Genomic DNA, 25,476 nt, shown 5'->3' on the forward strand with positions numbered 1-25,476 from the left:
CGGCCGTAGCCGCCGCCGTTTGCGTCCCTGCAGTCAGCCATGATAGGCTACGTAAATGTTTACGTAGCCTATCACGGCTGAGTAAAACAAAAACAAAAAAACTGCGCGTATGCAAATGGCGGCACCCATGGGCGCCGCCATTTGCGTTCCTTATTTTGGCACGTCTAGTCTACGTAAACTTTTACGCAGACTACGGCGAAAATAAGGGGAACGCAAATAGCATAGACGCTACGCTATTTGCGTTCCCCTTATTTTCGCCGTAGTCTACGTAAGTTTACGTAGACTAGACGTCCCAAAATAAGGAACGCAAATGGCGGCGCCCATGGGCGCCACCATTTGCGTACGCACGGTGGTGTTTGTTTTTTTTTTTACTAAGCCGTGATAGGCAACATAAACATTTATGTAGCCTATCATGGTATTTTTTAAAAATCTAGCCGTGATAGGCTACGTAAAGATTTACGTAGCCTATCACGTTTTTTTGTTCTTTTGGGGGTTTTTTTTACTGGAAATGGCGGCGGCGGCAGCCGGTCAGAAGACCGGCTGCTGTAGCCGCCGCCGCCGAACCGCCGCCGGAGCCGCTGCCATCAGGGAGATTCGCCCAAGGTAAGTCCCGTCCCAGGGGGGGCGGGGGAGCAGACCGTTTTGCCACCGATTTCGAGGGGCTGAATGCGCTGGCATTCGGCCTCCCTGAGATTTGTGGCAAAATTCTCTGACATCCCTACCTATAGGGCTTTCTTAGATGAGAAAGCACAGGCAGCCTGAGAGGTTGCAGAGCGATGGAGAGATGTATAATAGAAAGAAAACAGATAGCACCCTTGGCTGCCTTGCAGCGATTAGGTAAGCTCAAAACATCACAAAAATAAATTATAAAACATCCCGAGCATGAAGCAGAACAATGGAAGCCTTTTTCATGGGGGAAGAAAACGTTCCAGAAATTGGAGGACAGATTTAGGCACAGCACTAGTTCTGCCTCTTCCCTAGAGCTAGTCACAACACCGCTCCCTTCACATCCGCATTTGTGATGGAGGCAAAATTGGTGACAGCCTGCCAAGACAGTTCATGCTGTTGCCACCTGAAGTGGCAAAACACCACCCCACCACCGCCACCAACCCTTACGAGAAAAAGAAAGAAGCTGTGTTACGGCCTTTTCCAATAGCGTGAGCCCTACCTGTGAGAAACCACTGGGGATTTCTCCTCTCCCTGGAGAAATTCTGTGAAATTGTAGCCCCCCCCCCCCCCGCAATTTCTCTGCCCACAAAGAGGGTGGAGAGTTTCAAGAGGCCATTTGTGCACAGCTATAGTTTCAATTGTCACCCTGCTTATTTAACTTATATGCAGAGTACATCATGAGAAATGCCGGGTTGGATGAATCAGAGATCGGAATTAAGATTGCCGGGAGAATTATCAACAACCTCCGATATGCAGACGATACCACCCTAATGGCAGAAAGCGAAGAGGATCTCAAGAGCCTCTTGTTGAGGGTGAAAGAGGAGAGTGCAAAAGCTGGTTTGAAACTCAACATTAAAAAAACGAAGATCATGGCATCTGGCCCCATCACTTCCTGGCATATAGAAGGGGAAGAAATGGAAGCAGTGACAGATTTTACTTTCTTGGGCTCCAAGATCACCGCAGACGGTGACTGTAGCCATGAAATTAAAAGACGCTTGCTCCTTGGGAGGAAAGCTATGGCCAACCTAGACAGCATAGTAAGAAGCAGAGACATCACCTTGCCGACAAAGGTCCGTCTAATCAAAGCTATGGTTTTCCCAGTAGTAATGTATGGCTGTGAGAGCTGGACTATAAGGAAGGCCGAGCGCCGAAGAATTGATGCTTTCGAACTGTGGTGCTGGAGAAGACTCTTACGAGTCCCCTGGACTGCAAGGAGGTCAAATCAGTCCATCCTAAAGGAAATCAACCCTGACTGCTCTTTGGAAGGACAGATAATGAAGCTGAAGCTCCAATATTTTGGCCATCTAATGCGAAGAGAAAACTCTCTGGAAAAGACCCTGATGCTGGGAAAGACTGAAGGCAAAAGGAGAAGGGGACGGCAGAGGATGAGATGGCTAGATAGCATCACGGATGCAATGAATATGAACTTGAGCACGCTCCGGGAGAGAGCGCAGGACAGGAAGGCCTGGCGTGCTATGGTCCATGGGGTCACGAAGAGTCGGACACGACTGAATGACTGAACAACAACAACAACAACATAGTTTCAATACACTCTTCTCTGGCAAATGCAATGCAGAGGTCAACAGAGGCCACCACGCCAGCACAGCACAAGTTGTGTGCCCCATCCAGATCTATGCTGCAATAAAGTCTGTTTCAGAACATACTTAGGCAAGAGGGCTGCAACAAAATATTTATAATTCACAGAAGAGGCCTCTTACTGTCCTCAACAGAGCTGACACTCAATACAAAACCACTTAATACAAATTCTACTTTACACGGTATGGCACCAGCCACAGCTGAAACCCAACACAGCAAAGGGAAAAAAAAAACATTAGGAAAGGCACAGATGAAAATTCTAGATTACAGGAAAATTGTTGAGAGGAGCTTTGCTTTGTTTAAAGCTGCTTGTTAAAGGGATGTGCCTTTTTCTCTTGTTTTCTTCTCCTTCTATGGTTTACCAACATGGCAAATTTTATATGAAATACAAATTGGAACATTGGGGGTGGGGGTAGGATAAATCATGCCACAAGTCTTTTTAGCAAGTATTGGATCATAAAGCCCAACAGAACAGTCATAAATAATTAATTGGTTACATTTCTATACCGCCCAGTAGCTGAAGCTCTCTGGGTGGTTCACAAACACTTCAAGAGGTTCACAACAATTAGAACCATAAAATACAAGGCAATAAAATACAATATAAAAGTTTAAAACTACAATACAAAACCAAACAGAATAACCAAACAGAAGCTAGCACCAATGCAAAAACTTAAAACACAATACCAGATATAAAACAAACTGAAAAACAAAAATGTCTGGAAGAATAAGAAGTTCTTCACCTGGCACTGAAATGAGCACCACGTAGGTGCCAGACAAGCCGCTCCGGGAAGTTCATTCCGCACCTGGGGTGCCACAGCAGAAAAGGTCCTGGTCTTACCACCCACCCACCTCACTTCTGTTGGCAGGGGCTCCTGGAGAAGGACCGCTGAAGCTGATCTTAGCATGTACTAAGATCAGGTACTTAGCAGGTACGAAGACTTAGCAGGTCTGGGCAGGTACATGTGGGGGGAGACAACCCTTCAGGTAACCTGGCCCGAAGCCATTTACACCTTTGAATGTTAGTACCAGCACTTTGAATTGAGTCCGGACATGGACTGGCAGCCAGGACAAATGGAAAAGTACTGCATATCCTTTCCTTCCCCCCAACCCCCATATTCATAAATGGAGATTGTAAAATCAATGTACCTTGCCAGGTTTGTGAAAGGAAGAAGGGCCATAGGTCAGTAGTAGAGTGCAAGCTTTACACATGCAAAGTCACAGTTTCCGTCTCTAGCCCAGCATGCCCCACCCTGACACCCTCCAGATGTTTTGACTACAATACCAAGCATTCCTGGCCATTGCCTGGGACCGATGGGAGTTGAAGTCCAAAACATCTGGAGGGCACCAGGTTGGGGAAGGCTACTCTAGAATTTAAAACCTATGATGGAAGGTTACAACAGCTGGGACTGTTTAGCCTGGAATAAAGGTGAGTAAGGGGAGACATGACAGAGATACTCGACCTTGGGGGAGCTGGGGGTGGCGATGGCCGAGAGGAAGCTCTGGCGTGGGCTGGTCCATGAAGTCACGAAGAGTCGGAAGCGACTGACCGAATAAACAACAACAACAAAGGGGAGACATGACAGAGGTGTACAAAATTATGCATGGTATGGAGAAGGTGGATAGGGAGACATTTTTTTCCCGCTCTCATAATACTAAAACCCAAAGTGGTCATCCCATGAAGCTGGTTGGTGGGAGATTCAGGACAGATAAAAGGAAGGACTTAGAATCATAGAATAGTAGGGTTGGAAGGGGCCTACAAGACCACTGAGTCCAACCCCCTGCTCAATGCAGGAATCCAAGTCAAAACATCCTTGACAGATGGCTGTCCAGCTTCATCTTGAATGCCTCCAGCGTGGGAGAGCCCACCACCTCCCTAGGTAATTGGTCCCACTGTCGTATTGCTCTAACAGTCAGGAGGTTTTTCCTGATGCTCAGCTGGAATCTGGCTTCCTGTAACTGGAGCTCATTATTCCATGTCCTGCACTCTGGGATGATCGAGAAGAGATCCTAGCCTTCTTCCCTGTGAAAACCTTTCAAGTACTTGAAGAGCGCTAGCATATCTCCCCTCAGTCTTCTCTTCTCAAGGCTAAAACATGCCAGTTCTTTCAGTCTCTCTTCATTGTTTTGTTTATAGTCCCCTGATCATCTTTGTCGCCCTCCTCTGAACTCTCCCCAGTTTGTCTGCATCCTTCTTAAAGTGTGGTGCCCAGAACTAGCCACAGTATACAAGGTGAGGCCTAACCAGTGCTGAGTAGAGGGGAACTAGTACGTCACATGCTTTGGAAGCTATACTATTCATACAGCCCAAAATAGCATTTGCCTTCTTTATAGCCGCATCACATTGTTGGCTCATATTCAGCTTGTGATCTAACACAATTCCAAGATCCTTCTTGCTTGTAGTATTGTTGAGCCAAGTATCCCCCATCTTGTAACTGTGCATTTGGTTTCTTTTTGCTAGGTGCAGAACTTGGCATTTATCCCTATTAAATGTCATTCTGTTGTTTTCAGAATGCACTGAAAACAACAGAAGGTGCTATATGAAGAATGACTTCTTTACACAGTGCATAGTTAAATTATGGCATTTGCTACCACAAGATGGATGGCCACCAATTTGGATGGCTTTAAAAGCGGATTGGACAATTTCCTGGAGGAAAAGGCAATCAATGGCCATTAGTCCTGATGGCTCTATACTACCTCCAGTCTCAGAGGCAGTATGCCTGTGTACATCAGTTGCTGGGGAACATGGGTGGGAAGGTGGTGTTGCGCTCATGTCCTGCTTGTGGGTTTCCCATGGGCAGCTAGTTGGCCACTATGTGAACAGAATACAGAACTAGATGGACCCTTGGTCCAATCCAGCAGGGCTCTTCTTATGTTCTTATCTTCAGTTAAAAGCTCTCAGGAGGCAGGGCTGGGAAACAGCTTGGGAAGTTAGAAAAGAAAAGGACTTGATCCAGTCTAAGGCAGCTCCACCTTTTGATAAAGATCACTGAGATCACACCTGGAGCTCTTGGGAATGTGCTACATAGCATTTAAATGGATTTATATGCAAAACCAGAGTTTATGGAAGGAGACAGAAACTCTGGGTAAGGTGCAGACGGATCAAAGCTGGAAATATTTAAAGGAGACATTACGGCTCAAACTTACAACTCCCAACTGTACATGGGGTTCCCAGATGCAGAGTGGAAGTCTTTGGGAGCCCTTGAGTACAATCCAAATCATTTGGTCTCTGGAGACAAAGGTTTAACTGAACCTGGCAGCCATTCCAATATACCACTACTATGGGCATAACCCTTGTGCTCTTAGTAATAATATATATCCATGCTGGCTGGAGAATACTGGGAATTGCAGGACCTTTTTCTGTCTAAACATGCATAGGTTTACACCCTAAAGCAATTAAACTAAAAAAAGAAAAAAGAGCAAATTCCCAACTGTGCAAGTGGATACCAAGCAAGATACTACATGCCTCAGCCAGAGCCAGGAGCCTTCCCTCCAAGCCCTTCTTCGGGTACCTCAGTAAACTTATGATGTTACTGAGTGCCTCAGTAAACTTATGATGAGGGTTCCCCTCATCATAAAGGTAAGGAGCAAGTCTTTTAAGCTCCTCAAACCATTAAGAATTCCACAACTTTCGTCACAATCACCTTCATATATGTGAAAGAAACCCTAAATCATAGAAGGAATCTACTGCAAGGAACTTGCCTCAAATAAATAGTCTTTTACTCACATGATGCAAGCCAACGAGAAGAGGGAAATTCGGTGTCTTTCAAGCAATAAGCCCACTTAAAACCTCTCAAATTATTTTTAAAAAGAGGATCCCATTCTTGAAATACCAGAAAGGAAGCACGCAGAAGCTCCCAGATTTCATTCTTAGCATCTCTCCATAGGGCTGGGAAAATCTCCCCCCACCCTGACGTCTGAAACCCTGGAGAGCTGTCGCCAGTCAGTGACCAGATTCAGATGATAGGGTCAAAGAAGCCATTGTGGCTTCTTTCCTCATCCCCGCGTATGCAGCCGTGATTTGCATAATTATCCGCAATGCAGCTCAGGTTGCTGTGTTGTCTGAACTTCTGCCTTCTTACCCACACCACAATCCAGGGCTTGTAGTAAGGGTTGTGCTATAGGTAGCTAGCCACCCCCGCTGTGCCGAGTTCGGATGACACGGCAAAATGGCTCTTCGTATGCTGTTATAGCAGTAATTCGGGTAACTATATAGCTTAGAACAACTCTTGCAGCCCAATCCTATGCACATTTACTCAAAAGCAAATGCTGTTGTTGTTTTCATGGAACTTATTTCCAAGCATGTATGTATAAGATTGTACCCTAAATGTGAAAAGAGAATACTCTGACATTCTATGATATTGTTGTGCACCTTATATTTTGCTTACTGCTCCCTTTCTTTCTTTTTTAACGTATGGTCTGTTCTCTGCTTTTCCTTCTCTTTGTCTGGCATGGCTGAGAAGATCAGAAACCTTTGCTTCCTTGTTTAAAAATTAAATCACTGCTTATTATCATTTTGTCCAAACTGAGCAAAATGTGGTAATCTTAATTACGGCCCGTTCGAAACAAGCTAACTTCAAGCCAGGGGTTATGAAGCTGGTTTGTTTCAAGCCATAGTTAACATTAACCACAGTCTGTCAGCTTTAGACATAACACTAAACTGCATATAATTAAAAAATGTAAGCAAAAGCTTCTGATCTTCCCCTTGTAGCCACACCAGAGCAAGGTGTGTGTGTGTGTGGGGGGGGGGGTTTACTGCATGAGCCAGAAATTCCTTGCAGCTCATTCGCATCATGATAAACCACCATTTATAATGATGTCTGAACCAGATCAATCTATTTATTCAAGAAATGAAGGATGAGAGAAGAAAAGGCAGTTTGGAAAACATGCAAATATTATTACACACTAAGCAAGCAGTATTCATTCATTCATTCATTCCTGTTCATTATATTTTTGTTGTGTTTTCCCAGCCTCTTTCCTGCACAAGTTTCTTCTTGTTCATAATATCAGGCTCATAAACAGACACTTGCCTAGTTGCTTAGGGCAAGTAAGAATTGCTATCAGCTGCCAAACAAGGAAGCTTTTGCAAATTAAGACACGAGTTGCCCTCTCTCAGGGCATCCTTGTGCCACAAATAGCTAACACAGGTGCTAGTGGGCAGGCAAACACGTTGTGGGCTAGTAACGTTTGTGCACAAATTTGCAAGAATGTACAACACAGCTAGCCTTTCCCCACTCTCACTATTTTTAAACAAGACATTTCCCACCAACCCCTAACAGTCTTTTCACCTACACAGTATTGCGTTGCGTTCCCCTCTGAGTCATACATGCAACCGGTGCTGAGAGCCAGCAATATATGTTATATAAACCTCTGAAATCTCATTCCCAAGAATAACAACTTAGTGCTTTCTCTTCCAACAAGTCCAGAGGATTGTGGCAAATCTAAGAGTGTTTCAATAATACTTGTGTCAATTGTAAGAATTATTGTTTGCATTATTTGTTCTATGCATTGCTCTTAAATTGTTGTTTTCTCTTAAGTTTACGAAGACCTATGGTTAAAGCAAGCAAGCAAAACTAACTTGGGAGTTCCCACTGCTGTGTCACAGTAAAAGTAGTGGGAATATTTCATAATGCTACTGATGCACATAGTAGCAATAAATAATATGGCCTTGCTGTTATATACTAGTATCTCAGAGCAGCCTTCCTCAGCCTAGTGCCCCCCTACCCCGCCCATGTTTTGGACTTGAACTCCCATCAGCTCTGGCCAGGATAGCTAATGGTCATGAATGCTGGGAGTTGTAGTCCAAAACATCTGGGAGGCACCAGATTCAGGAGGGCGGCTTTAGAGCAGTGGTGGAGAACATGTGGCTCTCCAGATGTTGGCTGCAATTCCCATCATCCTTCACCACTGGCTATCCTAGCTAAGGTTGGTGGGAGCTGCAGTCCAGGAACATCTGGAGGGCCACATATTCCCCACCCCTCCCTTAGAGTGTTCAAGAAGGAACCAGAGAAAGGGCCTTTTTAGTGGTGACCCCACTAAATTTCCCCACTTCAGAATTCCTTCTCCTGGGAAGTACGTATGGCCCCCTCATTGGGGACCTTTAAGCAGACCATAAAAAGTGTTTTGTTTTGCTTAGTTCTTTATTGAATTCTGCTTAGCCAGCATGCTGGCGGCTGTGGGAGTTGACAGTCTGGCACATCTGAGGGCACCAGGCTGGAGAACACTGTTTCAGCTGCTGCTGGTTTTCGTATTCAGTTTTACTGTTTTGCTTTTAATTTCACTGTTTGCTGCATTGTATTATTTGTAAGGTGCTTTGTAAGGGTTTACTCGGAAAGACAGGGTATAATTACATTACATATTTTAAATAAATAAATAAATAAATGCATTCTCGATCATCATTACAACAGCCTTGTAAGGCGCCCATAGTGCAGACAAGGGGCTGAGGCAGAGATTTTAAGGCAAGATTTTAAGTGTGTATTTCACAGCTCACATTCTTAGCCATGAGGCTGCACCAGCGCTCTGTGGAGTCGTACACACAAGAGAGCCGACCGCCTGCCCCTAGGAACTTGCAGTCAACACCAGCATCAGCAAAGGGAAGGAAGAGAAGAGAAGGAGCAAATACAACAGAGGCAGGGAAGAAACCGGAAAGGCCAGGATCACAAAGGCCTTAGGTTGCAATCCTCTGCATGCTTCTAGAGGAGCAGCATCCATTGAAATCGGTGGGCCATAATTCTGGGTAAACATACATAAGATTGTACTCCCAAGCAGTGGAGGCTGGTCTCTCCAATGTCAGTGGGGCAGTGAATCCACTCCAGGTTTCAGTTAGAACTCTAAAAGAGCTTAGATAGCTCCTTTAAAGCTCTGCCTGGTTCTGACTGAAACCCAGAGCAGATTCACCACACCACTGTCATCAGAGCCACCAGCCTCCACTGCTCCCAAGACATGGGGGCAGGGGGGAATAAAAACACTCCTCCCATCATTCAAGTTCTACCCCCTTGTATCACGGCAGGCTATTACCCATCATGGGCTCTGAACACAGTGCCTCAGTAAACTTCCGTGGCATTAACGGCCTCTCTCATTGCTTGCATATTAAGAATTCTTTTCCCCTAACACTCCGAGCTAAAAGCTTCCTGTCCTAGTTGGAGGCCAGTGCCATCACCCTGCCACATTTAGAAATTTAATTATATACAGGCTGATTTTAGGGCAAAAGCGTTTGACTATTTGCGAGATATAAATTATAAGGTTCCCCCACCTCCGTCACCCCAAGCACAATTACAAGCCAACAAAGTAATTCCAAGACGCTTTTTAAGGGAAGTTGTTTGCTGCATTTATACATACCGGGTATACATACCATTTATACATACCGGGGGGGGGGGGGGAGAGAGAGAGAGCGCGAGAGAGAGAAGGGAAGGGAACAATGTACATAAACATATCAGTAGTACTAGGGTGGGATGAAAAATAGATTTCATCCATTTATGTAGAAAGCGTCTAGAACAAAACCCACACAATTTGCACGTGCAGTAAGTATCCTTTGCTTTGCAGCCATTGTAACACCAGCTGCTTTGAGATTCTTGCAAAGCAAACACCATTTCAAGACTCTGGACGTTCACTTCAGATACTGCAATGATATTCTAAGTCATTTCAAATGGAAAGGAAGAAAAATCCAAATCACAAGAAAATGGGGAATTAGCTGCTATTCTCTAAGCCAAATGTGCAAAAGGTGCAGCCCAACGAGCTGCAGACTGCCCACCAGCAGGGATGGGGAACCAGGGGACCTACAGAGGTGGCTGGATGCTCATCTCCTCCAGCCATCATAGCCAATGGTCAGGAATGAGTGCAGGGCCTTCGTCCTCCCCCTTTGCAATCACACTCCAGGGAAACAAGGCTTCAGGCTCACTACTTCATTAGTTAAGGACTAGTTTACAAATGCAGATTTTAGGAAACTCTCAGACTGCAATGAAACAGCTAATCCACACATCGACGAATATCAATACAGGAGCCGAAATGGGAGTTAGAGAAGTTGCTGTCTGGGCAAGAACTTCTTGGCCAGGCTAGCTTGGCAGAGATGCCCCTCCCTTAGGGTGGCTCCTCATACATAAGCTTTTGCAAATGGCCAACCTGGTGGAGCATCTGGGCCCCGCTTCTAACTTTTCCCACTTCACTCTGCGACGGAACCTAGCATCTCTCAAGTCACACCCTTCGCTCTCCTCCTCCTCCAAATCCTAGGTTCTCGTGGTGCAGGAAAGGGGGGGGGCATTCAGGCTGAGCCATCTGTGTGTCAAGGTCTTGGGAAGACAGCCTTGCCGTATCTGAGCTCATTAGGGAGGGTGCCTCTCCCTGTTCTGACTGATCCCAATCTGAGTTTGAATCTGAGCTGCCAGACATCTCCACATGCTCAGATTCATTCCTGACAGGCCATAGGTTCCCGACTCCTGAGCTAGGGGTTTCCTGAGTGGGACCGCAAAATGGGCAGGGGGCTGTGAAACACTCAGCAAGCCACATAGTACATGGCAGGACACAGTCACAAGATGTACATGCTGTTCACTCTAAATCCAAGTGCATTATCCCTACACTAACACATTTTAAGTGGTTTGAAGCCAATTGATCTGTCATGGCCACCCCCAAAAGGAGAGGTTGGAATTGCAGTGTTGAGAGTCTCCATTTGTCACAGAGCAGACACACATCCCCACTTCCCCATGTAAACCATTTTTGTTTTATTTATTTAGGATATTTTTATCTTAAAATAATAAAAAAAGGTTTCTACAATGTAATGCAAGTTAAGCACAGATTACACATATCAACATTCCACACACACACACACACCCCCACACACAAGTCAACAGTAATAACTATAAAACCATTTAAAATGCAGTTCAAGCCAGCATAAAGATAAAATAAGCCGGTCAGTAAGAGTGTCTTAATTAAAAAGGAGTCAAAGCAACTGAAGGTGCTTCCAGGAGATACTTTAATTGTGCAATCACACTGCCTCACTAATGAAGTTTTATGGGGGTCCAGATGACATTTGCCTTCAATTTGTGGCCCTCCCAAGTTTTCCCATCATTTCTTCCATCTTTGTTCTTACCAGAAAAAAAATGTAATTAAGGAAGAGACGACTGAATAGCTGCACAATGGCTTTTGATTTGTTAGTGGTAAGAACCATCCATCTGGATGCACCTGGAATCTTCAAAGCCCTTTTGAAAGCTAAAATTGATGGGGCCAACCATGCATCCCCTTGGGAGGGAGTTGCACAGATTAGAGGCCACCACCAAAAAGTCCCCAGCCCTTGAGCAAAGGGACTTTCAAAAGAAGTTCAAAATGGCATGGGGGGTAGGGATGGAAGGGAAAAATAAGGGAAAAGGAAAAATAAATCTAATGGAGAATCATAAAATCATAGGGTTGGAAGGGTCCTACAAGACCATCAAGTCCAACCCCCTGCTCAATGCAGGAAGCCTGATTCCCAGGCAGTCTCCCATCCAAGGCTGACCCTGTTTAGCTTCCGAGATCAGACGAGGTCAGATGCATCACAGAATGAAGAGTTCCTATGTAGTTCTCACCATCCACCCTTAACGCCCCTTCCTTCCAAACTATCTCTGTAAGTTATAGTTGTGCACAACTTCCTATATAATGTTCATCTTCTGTTCTTGCTTGCTATTTATCTTATTTGCTTAACTGTTCGGAGCAATGCCACTTCAGCAACATTATGCGATTAGCATTTATGTGCACAGTCTTCATAAATTGAGTGCTGTGAGTTTCCATACATAAGAGTTGCATAAGCCAACAGAGAAATGTGTAAAACAGAAGTGAAAAAAAAACTCTTGAAAGATGATTACTCACTACAGAGAGCTCCATGAGAGGAGTGAGTAGGGAGCAAGAACTACAGCCTAATAAAATAAAAAGGCTGCCTAATTAAATAATATGCTAGTTTAGAATTCCCTAGTTCTTCAGATCACTGGGTTGTGCTCTGGGGGGAAAAACAGATACTCCTCAAATAATTTTTCATTCTTTTCAAAACATTTTACCTCTTGGGTGAGCTGAAAGTTCTTTTCAGAACTTTTTGGCTCTGAAATGGGTGGCTGGGGGGAAGGTTTCATGGAAATGTGCCCCCGCCGTTCACATTTTTGCTGATGCTGCCTGTTTATGTACTTCTGGTGGCAGTGATTGTGCTCCCTTGCTGCAGGGTTTTCAGCCACCAACTTGGATGGCTTTAAGGGAGCAATCCTATGGCCGCTAGACAGCGGCTAGACGGCCATAGGATATCTGGTTTTCCAGGAACCGACCTTGAAGCCCCAGCTCCAAGGTTGGTTCCCGGAGAACCATCCTCCTCCAACTTCCACGCTGCCTCGGAGGCAGCGCCGAACAGCCCCATCCTCCACTCCGTCCTCCTGCGGCTAGACAGCCACAATCGGCTGTCTAGCTGAAAATGCAGGGCAGGAGAAGCGCGGAGGGAACAATCCCCTCCGAGCTTCTCCTGCCTTGCACTGGATAGGCGGTCACCTCTGAGTTCGGACGTGGCCACCTATCTGAATAGGATTGCGCCCTAGAAGGAGGTTAGACAAATTCCTGGAGAAGTCTATCAATGACTACTAGGCTTGAGGGCTATGTGCTACCTCCAGTATCTGAGACAGTGAGCCTATGTACACCAGTTGCTGGGGAACATGGGCAAGAGGGTGCTGTGACACTTGTGTTCTGCTTGCGGGTTCCAGGTCAATAGGTTGGCTAGTGTGTGAACAGAATGCTGGACTAGATAGACCCTTGGTCTGATCCAGCATGGCCCTTCTTATGTTCTCATGAAGGCACTGTGCTGGTTTCCTCTTCCCACCCTTCTTCCAATACAGGGCTTCACTACAACACCACATGATGTGGGCATAAAGCCACCAGAATGGAAGCAGGAAGCTATACTTCAAGCCTGGGGGCCAAATCCAACCCTCGAGGGTTTGCGAGAAGTTCCCATGCATTTCCCCCAGCCACCAATTGTTTGAGGATTTCCTGGCTTTTGTGCACCCACCCCTTTCTAAAAGGTTCAAATGGCTTTCTTAAGGCTAAGTACTGGCAGGAAGAATTTTAGGCCAAAATATGCTGGTATTTGGGCTACACCCATTTTGCCTTTGGCCCCGCCCACCACTGGAATGCAGCCCCTGAGAGCATCTCCCAAACTATCTGGCCCTCAGTCAGAAAGAGGTTCTGCACCCCTGCAGCGGCCCCATCTCTCCCTCTATTGTCTTCTGGGTAAGAAGTGGGTCTTGCCAAGCATTCCATAAAGCCATGATGTTTGAAGAACTGGCCTGCAACAGAAGTGCCTTTTAAAAACGGGTTTTAATAGTTGCTATCACTTGGCTTAAAAACAACAACAACAACAACTCAAAAACAGAAATAAATGTTTTGTAACTGTAGGCCAACTATGGTGTTCCAGGTTAACAGGCGAAGAGAACTGTTCAGCACAGCACTCACATTTATAGAAAGGTGATCCTTCCTAACATTGTTTAAAGTTATAAATCATTACAATGTTTTGTTAAAGTTAATTTCACTGTTTCGCAACGAGTTAGACAATTTGCTTCTGTGATTAGCTTAAGTACCGAAACTGCTGATGATTAAAGGATCTTCCCTCCCACTCTTCTAATAAAGTGAATGCTTCAAAAATATTTGACAACATTTGACTGGTGTTCCAGGGCTGAGTATTTCATGTCTGAGCGGGCCCTTGGCAAAGCATACCAGACCAACAGCACCACTCCGATGGAGCTGCCATTTTAGTTTCCCACAATGCCTTGGAATGACACGGTGTGAGAGGAATTGTGAGGAATTAAAATGGTGCCTCCCCTGGCCCCAGCACTCAGACCAGAGTGCAGGTTAAAGAGGGCCACAAGGCAGGCACCTGTGATAGGTCTCGATGGCATGCTAGGGCTCCAGCAGCTGAACAAGAGCTCTGCATATTGACACCTGACATGCAGTATTTGTCCACTCAAATGTCCAACCCTAATTTGCACCTCTATTTCTCCCCCACCTACAACCCTGCACACTAAAAATAGGTTGACATTGGGCATTGGGCATGTCTGCTTAGCACCGGCTAAGCAGACATGGGGAGGGGCCGAGACTGCAAGCAGAAGGTTCTAGGTTCGATCCCCATCATCTCCAGGTAGGGCTGGAAAACGCCTGCCAGCAACCCTGGAGAGGTGCTGCCAGTCAGTGTCGACAACAGTGGGCTAGATGGGCCAATGGTCTGACTTAGTATAATGCAGCTTCCTACGTTCCTATGCCCCTTCAATTTTCATTCCTAAGGCTATTTCACATATTATGCAGCAACTAACCCAGCATACACCCAGCAGGGAGCCACAGCCAATCCCATCCCTATGGCGTGTGCTCCTGTACCCTAAGTGTGTTTACATATCTGTCAGTCACATTCACACTTTACATGTTTAGTTGCATGCCTGAAAATGTCTTCATTGTACACCCAAAAAAATGCAGTCAGAAGGGCACAGTCGACAAGCTGTTAAAGATTAAACAGCATATTCCATCCTCAACACATTGATTTGCAAGCAGGTTCTACTGATTTAAAGGGAACTTGCTTTTGAGTAAGCGCGATTAGGTTCATAACATTTTTAATGAACTCAGGCTAAAAATATAGAGTGACCGAGAGAGAGATGCAAAGCTTAAATCTGGTTCCTTATGCAAATAGCGAATCTTCCTATAAACAGCCCGAATGCAAAAACTAACGTGATTCGGTTAATGGAAGCATAAAGGAGTTGGAAATAAAAGTGGCTTGAAAGCTGGGGATTTAATACTTGAAAGGATTAGTCACTTAATGACATTCCACATTATAGGTTTTATCAAGTAATATTTAGTTATTCATCTCATGGACAAGGGTTAATAAAGTCAAAGTACTTTTTAAAGACTGCCTGCCCACCTTGAGTAACGTTACATTCATTCAGCTTAATATCAATACCATGGGAAGGGGTTTATTTGGCCTAATAGCCTGTGTTTTAATTGCTTGCACACATTCAATGCTACTTTTTATTCATATACTTATTGCCAAGGACATCTAAGAAGTTTCTACGATTAATTTTGGAGTGCAATAAGTTAATGATCAAAGGCATCTTAGGTTACAATCAAAAAATTACTTACTCTGAAATAATTGCACTGAAATAAAGAGGATTAATTTGGAGAAACTGGTTTGATGTACTTTCAAAAAGACAAGACTTCTATCCAAAGATGTGTATGATCCAAAGCGATTCTACCCAGGTCTTAAAGGTACAGTCACTCTCACAGGCACTGAACAACCATATTTCTATGTTTTGCCTGTGCAGAAGATCCCAGGCTCAATTCTTGACATATCTACTAAGGAACATAGAAAGATACCTTACACCAGGATCAGACTAGCTGTCCATTTAGCTTGGTAGTGTCTTCTCTGACCACCAGGAGCTCTCCAGGGTTGGCTAGTACCTGAGATCCATTTAACTGGAGATGTGTCTCTCCCCAGATGGAAGGATCAGGTAGCAGGGAGAGATCAAGGTATGCCTGGGACCCAGCCAGAGCAGACAACAAGGGCAGGCGGACAAATAGTCTGACCTAGTATAAGGAAGCTTCCTGTGTTCCTTACAGACAGAAAAGGGCCTTAACCTGGTCTGCATGTATGCTGAGATTCTGCAGGAAAGCAGAAAGGCTCAAAATCTGATACTGGATGTAGAAGCCAGAGTCCTAAGAATCTCAGATTTCATTTTTTAAAAAATTATTATTATTATTATATTTATTTATATCCCGCCTTTTTCCCAATACTGGGACTCAAGGCGGCCTTACAACGTTAAAACTGCTACAATTAAAACCTATAAATAGAAATATAAATACAACTGTATAAAAGTTAAAAATATAATTAAATCATCAATATTAAAATTGTAAAGATATTAAAACATTAAAAGACAACCAAAACAACAAAAATGGTATCCATACGTCGCATTTTCCCAGGTCCAGACTAGTTATCCCCAAAGGCCTGCTGGAACAAAAAAGTTTTTGCATGCCTGCGAAATGATGCAAATTGCAAGCCCTTATGATTACAAAGATATGCTTGAACATGTAAGAGCAACACCTGCTCAGAGCGCGGAATCCCAAGAGGTTTCCAGTAGTTGGGGGTGGAACTTTAGTGCCCTGCATTGCCCCTTGGCCCTCCCAAACCAGAACAAGGTATATAAAGTAGTAAAAGTTAAAGAATAGTGCAAAAGATACACAACTGACCAGAATAGTGCAAAAGATACAAAACTGACCAGTATGCACCATCTATACAGGTTACAGAACTCAACCTTTCTTGGCTCAGAATTTGGATTGTCTGGGCACTGAATGATTATTATTTTTAAAAGTGAAATAGCCCTGGCATAAGAAGCCACCTAAATGAAACTATGCAAGAGCTACTCCCATTTCTTCTAAGCAAGGTGGACACACTTATTTTCTCTTCTGACAGATCTTTTCAGCATATGGCTCTCCCTTTTTCTTACGTTTCTGAAGCCGTGACTAACTAGTCACTCACTTCACACCTTCCTTTACACAACTCCTGTATCTCCTTTATCTGCAAGAACATGGAAATATCTCAGCTGTTGGACCTACACTGGCTGTTGTCCTTGGCTTACGCCCTTTGATTCAAAGTCGGAACTTGTAACTTTGATGCCCAAGGCAGACTCTCAGTACTGTCCCCCCACACCACCATCACCACACACAAAATGTTTGGCAGTTTTAAAAGGTAAGGAAGTTAGTACAGAAGCTAACTGGAGTAATCCCTATGGAAAGGGATGGAAAAGGCTGCAGTAAGAGCCAATGTGATGCAGTCGTAAAAGCAACCTTCCCCAACCTGGTGCCCTCCAGATGTGTTGGATTAAAACTATCATCATTCCCAGCCAGCATGGTCAATGGCTGCAATAAGCTTGCCTTCCTACACACCTTGACGGCACCAGGTTCAATCTGCGCCCAGCCATGAAACTCACTGGGTGACCTTGGGCAAGTCACATCAACCTGGTTCATATGACATGCCGGGCTCGCCATAGGTTATTTAACCCACAATGTTCCACTGTGCGTGCCGGGCACATGCAGCTGCCATCATGAATATGCAACCCCCAATGCAGCTGCGGTGTGTCATTTGAACCTGACCACCGCGGGTTACTCAAGGGTTAAATAACCCTCGCATTACCCTCGGTTTGTAGTAGGGTTGTGTGAGGGTTGTTTAACCCTCAAATAAGCCACAGTAGCCAGGATTGGATGACACGCCACAACCCCATTCGGGATTGCATATTCATAATGGCTGTTTCCGCGGCTCATTATGGATGAAATAAACCATGGTGAGTCCAGCGTCTCGTGCAAACTGGCCTTAGCCAAAGCTCCCTCATACAGCTGTTGAGGACAAAACTGGGGAGAGGGGGAGAGAAATATGTACCCACCCTGAACTTCTTGGAGGAAAGGCGAGATAATAATGTGCTTATTTTTTATTATCATTATCATTATTAAAACAGTGGATCTTTAAGGGTATTGCTGCTGAAATCCAAATTCTCGCTGGCCACTCACATAGGCACACCCTGATTTTTTTCCTCCCAGCTGTGTTCTGAGGGAAGCTGTATACAGCTACTGAATGTGCTTTACCGTGTTAGGCTACAAGCACAGAGACAATAAGAAGATGCAACAATTCCACTCTGCCTGGCTTGCTGCTCTCACCAAGTCTCTAAGCATTCCTGGCTTGTTTATTTACTGCCTTGAAAACATGCCTAATTATTCCAAGTGAAAAAGAAAACATTATGTCAATACATTACACAACCTCTGATGCCAGTTTTGTGCCCCTATCCAGGCTGTGCCCAGGACAAGCTGCTCTATTGACCCACCCTGGTTACATTATTGCTCATATTCACCACTCTATAGAAGGGAAATATGTCCCAGCTTCAGAAAACCCTTAGGGGTGCCACTGACCAAGATGACAGCCTGGATTTCCCATGCCTTAGATTTTTCTAAAGTTTAGAAACAGCTCAGTCTGCAGAAGTCAGCCAGTGAAACCCTTCATGGCATGCAGATAAGCATTAATAAGTGGCTGCAGATCAAGTAGCTGTTAAAGGCGCAGCGTTACAGAGCAGTTAAAAAAAATCCACAGGTGACTCTACCTATTGTGGATATCCTACTACTCCGAAGGCATAAACCAGGCACCTCTACTATTACATTGTGTGTGGTTGTTTGCAAACTATTTGCCCTGGAGTAACCTTCCCCAACCTGGTGTCCTCATCCCCAAACAGCATGACCAGGTTGGAGAAGGCTGCCCTAGAGGAAAACCAATAGCTCACTGGGTAGCCATGGGCAAAACACTTTCCTGTGGTCAGCTCCTGATCTGCACCCTGCAGCTGTGCAGCCATTAGCAGATGGCAAGAGTCCTATTCAGAAGTTCTTAAATTAGTATAGTCCACGCTGGCACCACCTCACATTGATAATCCCTTTGTGCACAGAGCCCACACACATACAAGTTCATACAACCCACCTTGCCATCGGTGGAGGATGAGCATAAGAACATCTGAGTACATCTAATGATCCTTCTCCCTAAGCTGTAGAAAGCTTCAACTGCCTGTACATCAAGCTGCTTTTAAAGGCAAAGCTACAGCAGTCAACTGAGAAATGGGAAACTCCACCTGTAATCCAAACTGCACGTGTTCACTTTTAGGGTGGCCAAAAATGTGACACTAGGGGGTTGTTTTCCCCCACAGTCGCATCTCACCCCACAATAACAAAGCATTTAACATGCTAGCACTGTCAAGAGATCCAGTTACCATGGAAAACAGCCATCCTCAGCATGCTCACTCGAAGGGAAGTTCGATAAAGATCAAGTGAGGCTTACTTCCTGGTAAGTGAGAGTTCGTGACCAGGCTGCAAGTCTGCCTGTTTGGTGGCAATCAAAATGGTGAGCATTTGGCAGACAAGTTTCTGCATTGGATACAGATTCAGCACATGTCCCAACAAAACAGTATACCTAACTGCCAGCTCCTAAAATGCCACTCCTTTGGTTGCCTACAGCGAACAAAAGTCACCACCTAGCAACCACAGTGAAATTTTCTGTAAGGTCCAAGCATGTTGGTTAATCTCACTCCCCTCCAGTCTCCAAGCCATCTGTGCAACACAAACAGATGTGCACATGCAAGCAGGTAGACTGAAATTTCAGCGAGTTATGAACTTTTCTAAAACTTATTAGCAAGTCATATTTTACCTAGAGCCAGCTCAAGCGTTTGCTTCAGGCAGCCAAACTTACACTTTGAGGGGCAGCAATGAAGCAGCATGCAATCGAAAAGGTGTGGCCCTCAGATCCTTTGCAACACTGCAGCGAATATTGGGGGAGCAACCTTGGGTGGGCCTGGCTGCAAAAATGCAAAGAACAGAGCCCGGAATAAACATCACAGTTTGCGTCTCACTGCTCGTAGTCATACATGGAGCCCAGCAACTTTTTCTACTGTGCAAAGGATCCTGGCGGAACATCTCTTGGATCGTGCAGCACAACCACTTGGAGGTGGGGGTGGGGCCATGACCATACTAGTCACACAGCTGCCATCTATGTCCACATGCCATTTCCCCCCACTGTGATGCACAGCCCAATCCTATGCGTGTTCATTCAGGAAAAAAACCCAATTGTGCTAAGTGAGGCTTATTCCAGATAAGTGTACACAGAACAGTAGCCATACAGAAGGCCCACTCATGGTTTGGTGGCCGATTCCCAGGTAACCAAGTATAGGATTCCAGTCTTAGGGTAAAATCCAACATAAGCCATACTTAGAGTAGACCCATTGAAATGAATGGGATTTAAGGTAGTCATAACTAACCTAAGTCCCATTCACTTCAATGGGTCTACTCTAAGTAGAATTTACATTGGATTTTGCCCTTCGTGTTCTCATGCTAAATTGGAAGCCTAAACTGGAATGGATGTGGGGAAAAAGAGATACCAGCCAAGGGGCAGTGGCAGTGATTTAGTCAGTACTGCTAGACAACCAGTGTGGTGTAGTGGTTACAGCAGCCTCTCCCAACCTGCTGCCCTTCATATGTTTTGGACTTCCATCAGTCCCAGCCAGCATGGCCAATGCTGGGAGTTGCAGTCCAAAACACATGGAGAAGGCTGGGTTAAAGTGTCAGATTAGGGCTGGGGAGACCTGGCTGGATTCAAATGTCGACTTGGCCATGAAGGTGGTTGGGTGCCCTTGAGGCAGTCACCAGCTCTTACCCTAGCCAATTTAGGGTGCAAACCTATGCATGTTTAGATGGAAGAAAGTCCAACAACTCCCAGCATTCGGATTGCGCCCTTAGGGGTGCAGGAGCCTGTGGCTCTCCAGCTGTTGTTGGACTATAACTCCCATCATCCCTGGTCATTAGCCACAATGGCTGGGAGTTGGAGGCCAACAATGCCTAGCGGGCCAGAAGATTCCCTGCCCTCTGGACCACAGCTCAGTGGAAGCTGGTGGCTCTGATGTCAGTGGGGCAGTGGATGTGCTCTGCGGTTCAGTCAGAACCAGTGAAAACTCTGAAGAGCCATCCAAGGTGCTGAACCCATTTTGGGGAGTGGGTCCGGCACCTCGGATAGCTCCTTTAGAGCCCTGGCTGGTTCTGACTGAAACCCAGAGTGGACTCACAGCCCCACCGAAAGCGGAGCCACCCGCCTCCACTGCCACAGCTTAACCGCCAATGCGCATGAAATCACAACCCTCGGCATCCATTCCAGGCGCACTTTTGGACCCGTGTCAGGCCCACAGAACGCAGGAGGGCTTCAGTTCGTGTGAACGGAGGATCATGCTGCGTCCTACAGCAACTCCCACCGAGCCCAACGGGACTTGCTCCTGAGGAAAAGGGGGAAGAGGCTGGGCGGCTGTCCCCGCGCGCGCGCGCGCCGACTCGCGAGCAAGCCCGCCGGGACCCACCGCAGCAGGACTTCTCGGCTTCCCAAGGGACGAGCGCGCAGCCAGCCCGCGGAGAAGGAAAGCGGGTTGGCGAAGCCGGGAGAGCGCCCCGAAGTTCGAGCCGCCGCCGCCGCCTCCAGCCGGACCCCCTCCTTCCAAGCCCCCCCACACACACCCACGCCCACACGCACCGGTGCAGGGGGTGGGGAGGAAGAAGCAACTCGTCGCCGCCTCCCTCCACCCCACCGCCCTCCATGCATATATGCGCGCGCCCGCCCGCCCGCGCAAACGTACCCCATCTCTCGGCACTTCTCGCTGGCCGCACAGCCCGGCGGCGACAGCGCGCTACCCGGCGGGGTCTCTCCGCCCCCTCGGTCGCCGGCGGGCAGCGCAGGGCGCGTCCTCACTTCGCACATGCGGCTGGCCCGGCGAGAGCGCCCTCCTCGGCTCCGACGGGCGGCCACAGGGAGGCGGCCCGCTGCCCGGGCGCCCCGGCTCAGGGCACCGGAGAGGCTGGCGGCGGCGCGGCTGCCGCCGAGCCTTGCGCGCCACGCAGCCGCTGCGCCCCGCTGCCGGCCGCTTTAGCTTCCCCCCGAGCCGCCTTCTGCTCTTTTACATAAGCGCCACTCTCGCGGGGCGCCCAGGAGAGGCTCGCCGGCGCCCGGCGCGCGTCGCCCGGCTCTCGTCCGGGGTCCCCCGCTCTGGAAGGGCCGGCCGAGCGGCGGACAGCGGCGGCGCCCACACTTCCACCGGCTCTCCCCGCAGCCGCCTCCCACTCGCGGGGCGGAGAAGTGACTAGCACGCGGCGGCGGCAGTTCTTTCGTGCGAGCCCGGAGCCGGGAAGGGGCGGGCCGGCGGGAGGCGTCCAATCAACAGGGCCGCTGGGTGGTGCCGCCGCCGCCGCCCTGCGCTCGCTGCCCGGCTGCGCGCGATCCTACGCGCCTTTGCTCCTGTTGCGTCCCACCCATGGGGTTTTATCCCGGTGTGAGGGTGGATGGATGCCCCCACTGAGCTCAATGGGGCTTGCTTCTGGATCGGTGGGCTGCATTCGCTTGAAAACAAACGGGGCAGGGGGGGATGGGGGGAGAAAAGAGACAATGACCTGTATTTATTTATTGCATTTATATCCCGCCTTTTTTCCTCCTGCAAGGAACCCAAAGGCGGCTTACATGATCCTCCTCCTCTCCCGTTTATCCTCACAACAACCTATCTGTGACTGGCCCAAAGTCACCCAGTGAGTGACTTTGGGGACTAGAACCCGGATCTCTGGGCTCCCAGTCCAACACTCTAGCCACTACGCCACACTGGCTCTCAGCTGTAGCGATGAGAACGCTAGAGTAGGGCTGAGGATTCCTAGAGGCAAATCCCTACTCAGCCATGAAGCTCAATGGGTAACCTGGAGCCAGTCAGTCACTCTCAGACTAGTCTACCTCACAGGGTTGATGTGAAGACAAAATGGGGGGATTGGGCAGAACCATGCATGCCACCTTGAGGTACTTTATATATTTATTTTTATTACACTTATAACCCACCTTTTTCCTCTTGCAAGGAACCCAGGGCAGCTTACATGATTCCCCTCTCCATTTTGTCCTCACAACAACCCTGTGAGGTCGGTTAGGCTGAGTGTTAGTGACTGGCCCAGAGTCTCTAAGTTGGGATTAGAACCTGGGTCTCCCCAGTCGCAATGATAGTATATTGAAGGGATAATATGTTGGAGAAACATTAGGTGTGGCCCTGAACATCTGCTCCTTGCCCACCCAGCCGCAGGTACACATTCGATCAGAAGCAGGTTTACTTAGGGGTGCTTCCAGACAAGGCTTGTATTGTGTAATCACTCTGCCTCATTCTTGGAATTTTATGGGGGTCTACATGATGTCATCTTCAATGTGTAGCCCTCCCATATTTTCCCACCACTTCTAACTTTTTTCATATCAGAAAACATGCTTCCAGATAGAGGGCTCTTAGTGTTACAGTTAGAAGGCATTATGCAGCTATTTCATCTTGTTTGCTTGCTTGCTTGTTTAATGGATTTTCTGCAGTAAGAAAAAAGTTAGAAGTGGTGGGAAAACAAGGGAGGGTTACAAGTAGCAGACAACCACGTCTGAACACCCCACCCTATTCAGCACTTGAATGCTCACGTGCGAAGAGCTCCTGAATGCTCTCCTGTACATAGAATCAGGGAGAAGAGGCATACTAGTTTAGTTTTGCCTTCTCAGAGTGATTTGCTAGTTTTGTTTGTACTGGGATTGGAGTGGGGGGTGGGGATGCCTAGTACAGAAGATACGTGTAAGTCTTGCTGCTGGGTATTACTGTAAACTTTAGAGTGTAAAGCAAAGTTATGTTGGGGTGCAATCCTATACCGAGTTACATGGGAGTAAGCCCCATTGAACTCAGAGGGTCATGAAAATGTATATAGAATTGCACTGTAAGTCTCCACTTCTTAGATATGTAAATCTCAGCATAGACAGTTCTGTGCTCTGCAGTGAGGCTGAGGAGGAAAGAGCTTTAGCTATTAGGCTGCATAGAAATGTAATAAATAAAATACTTTTGCCATGTGTGCTTAGTATCATCTGCTTAATTTAGGCTTTTAAAATGTGTAGCTTTTAATGTTTTAGGGCGCAATCCTATCCAGATAAGCAGCCGCCTCTGAACTCAGAGGCGACTGCCTATCCAATGCAGGGCAGGAGAAGCACAGAGGGGATCGTTCCCTCCACGCTTCTCCTGCTCTGCATTTTCAGCTAGACAGCCGACTGCAGCTGTCTAGCCGTGGGAGGGCTGAGCGGAGAAGGAGATTGTCAGATGTGTCGTACACACATTTCCGCCCTCCCCAGAACGCCCCAGCCACCACCCCTTTCTGGCCGCTCCATGCTCCCCTTGCGAGCATGGAGGACAGGGCTGTGGGGGAAGGTCGGTTCTGCAGGCTCTGAGATCCGTTCCCGGAAAACAAGATATCCTATGGCTGTCTAGCGGCCAATAGGATTGCTCCCTCCATGTTTTTAATGTTCTCGTTTTATTGTTCAAAGGTGTTGTTTTAAAATGTTGTACACCACCTTGATGGCTTTTTAGCAGATAAAGTGGTATATAAAGGTTAATAATAAATGGCTCATTCAGTCATAAACTATCCAGTGGTTCATATATCTGGGTCTTCCAATACAATTTGGAGGCCTCGAGGTTTTGTTTTTGTCTTGTGATTTAGGAACATTCTTCTACACAACTCTATTTCCAAAGTGTTTGTTAACTTACATAGGCTATACACTATTTAGGGAGTGGGGGAGGACACTAGATGTTGCCTTTGCTTTGTGATTAGTTGAGCAGGACCATACTGGTCTGCCAAGACTGGATTGGGACTGCCTTTCTATTTTACCTCCTCTGCAGTCCTGTTTCATATGGAGCTCCCTTCCAGTCCCCTCCATGTACTCCCAGAAAAGTGTGCATAGGATCACAGCCTTAGTCAACCCTTACACATGGATTTTGGCCTCCTTAGCAATGTCTTTAAGAAGATATGAGCTTAGGGTGACTTATTTAGTCCTGTATAAAGTAGGGACCCCTTCATGGATCACTGCCTTGTTGTGGCGAAGGGGCTTGCGTAACTCAGTGAAGCCATAAGCTATGCCATGCAGGGCCACCCAAGACGGACAGGTCATGGCAGAGAGTTCTGACAAAATGTGGTCCACTGGAGAAGGAAATGGCAACCCACTCCAGTATTCTTGCCAAGAAAACCCCATGGAACGTATCACAAGGCTAAAAGATATGACGCCGGAAGATGAGCCCCTCAGGTTGGAAGGTGTCCAATATGCTACTGGGGAAGAGCAGAGGGTATTTCCAACTAGCGCCAGAAAGAGTGAAGCGGCTGGGCCAAAGCCGAAAGGACACTCAGCTGTGGATGTGTCTGGTGGTGAAAAGAAAATCCGATGCTGTAAAGAACAATATTGTTTAGGAACCTGGAATGTCAGATCAATGAATCAAGGTAAGCTGGAGGTGGTCAAACATGAGATGGCAAGATTGAACATCGACATCTTGGGAATCAGCGAACTAAAATGGACAGGCATGGGCGAATTTAATTCAGGTGACCATCATATCTACTATTGTGGGCAAGAATCCCTTAGAAGAAATGGAGTAGCACTCATAGTCAACAAAAGGGTGGGAAAAGCAGTACTGGGGTACAATCTTAAAAATGATAGAATGATCTCAGTACGAATCCAAGGCAAACCATTCAACATCACAGTAATTCAAGTCTATGCCCCAACCACTGAGGCCAAAGAAGCTGAGGGTGATCGGTTCTATGAAGACCTACAACACCTTCTAGAACTAACACCAAAAAAAGATGTCCTCTTCA

General features: G+C 46.7%; 1 protein-coding gene across 1 annotated transcript in view; it reads right to left on the reverse strand.

Moving 5' to 3' along the window:
* Nucleotides 1-22,310, reverse strand: part of HOMER2 (homer scaffold protein 2) — a 112,268-nt gene extending 89,958 nt beyond the window's left edge. Inside the window, exon 1 of the mRNA XM_084816432.1 lies at nucleotides 21,435-22,310. Within this exon, the coding sequence (XP_084672558.1) occupies nucleotides 21,435-21,556 (122 nt within the window). The 5' untranslated portion in view covers nucleotides 21,557-22,310. The remainder of the gene's footprint in view (nucleotides 1-21,434) is intronic.
* Between the last annotated feature and the right edge of the window lie 3,166 nt (nucleotides 22,311-25,476).

The sequence above is a fragment of the Heloderma suspectum genome, chromosome 11, assembly GCF_057233095.1.
Source record: "Heloderma suspectum isolate Gila_16-S chromosome 11, 16-S_ref, whole genome shotgun sequence".
NCBI classification, from domain to species: domain Eukaryota; kingdom Metazoa; phylum Chordata; class Lepidosauria; order Squamata; family Helodermatidae; genus Heloderma; species Heloderma suspectum.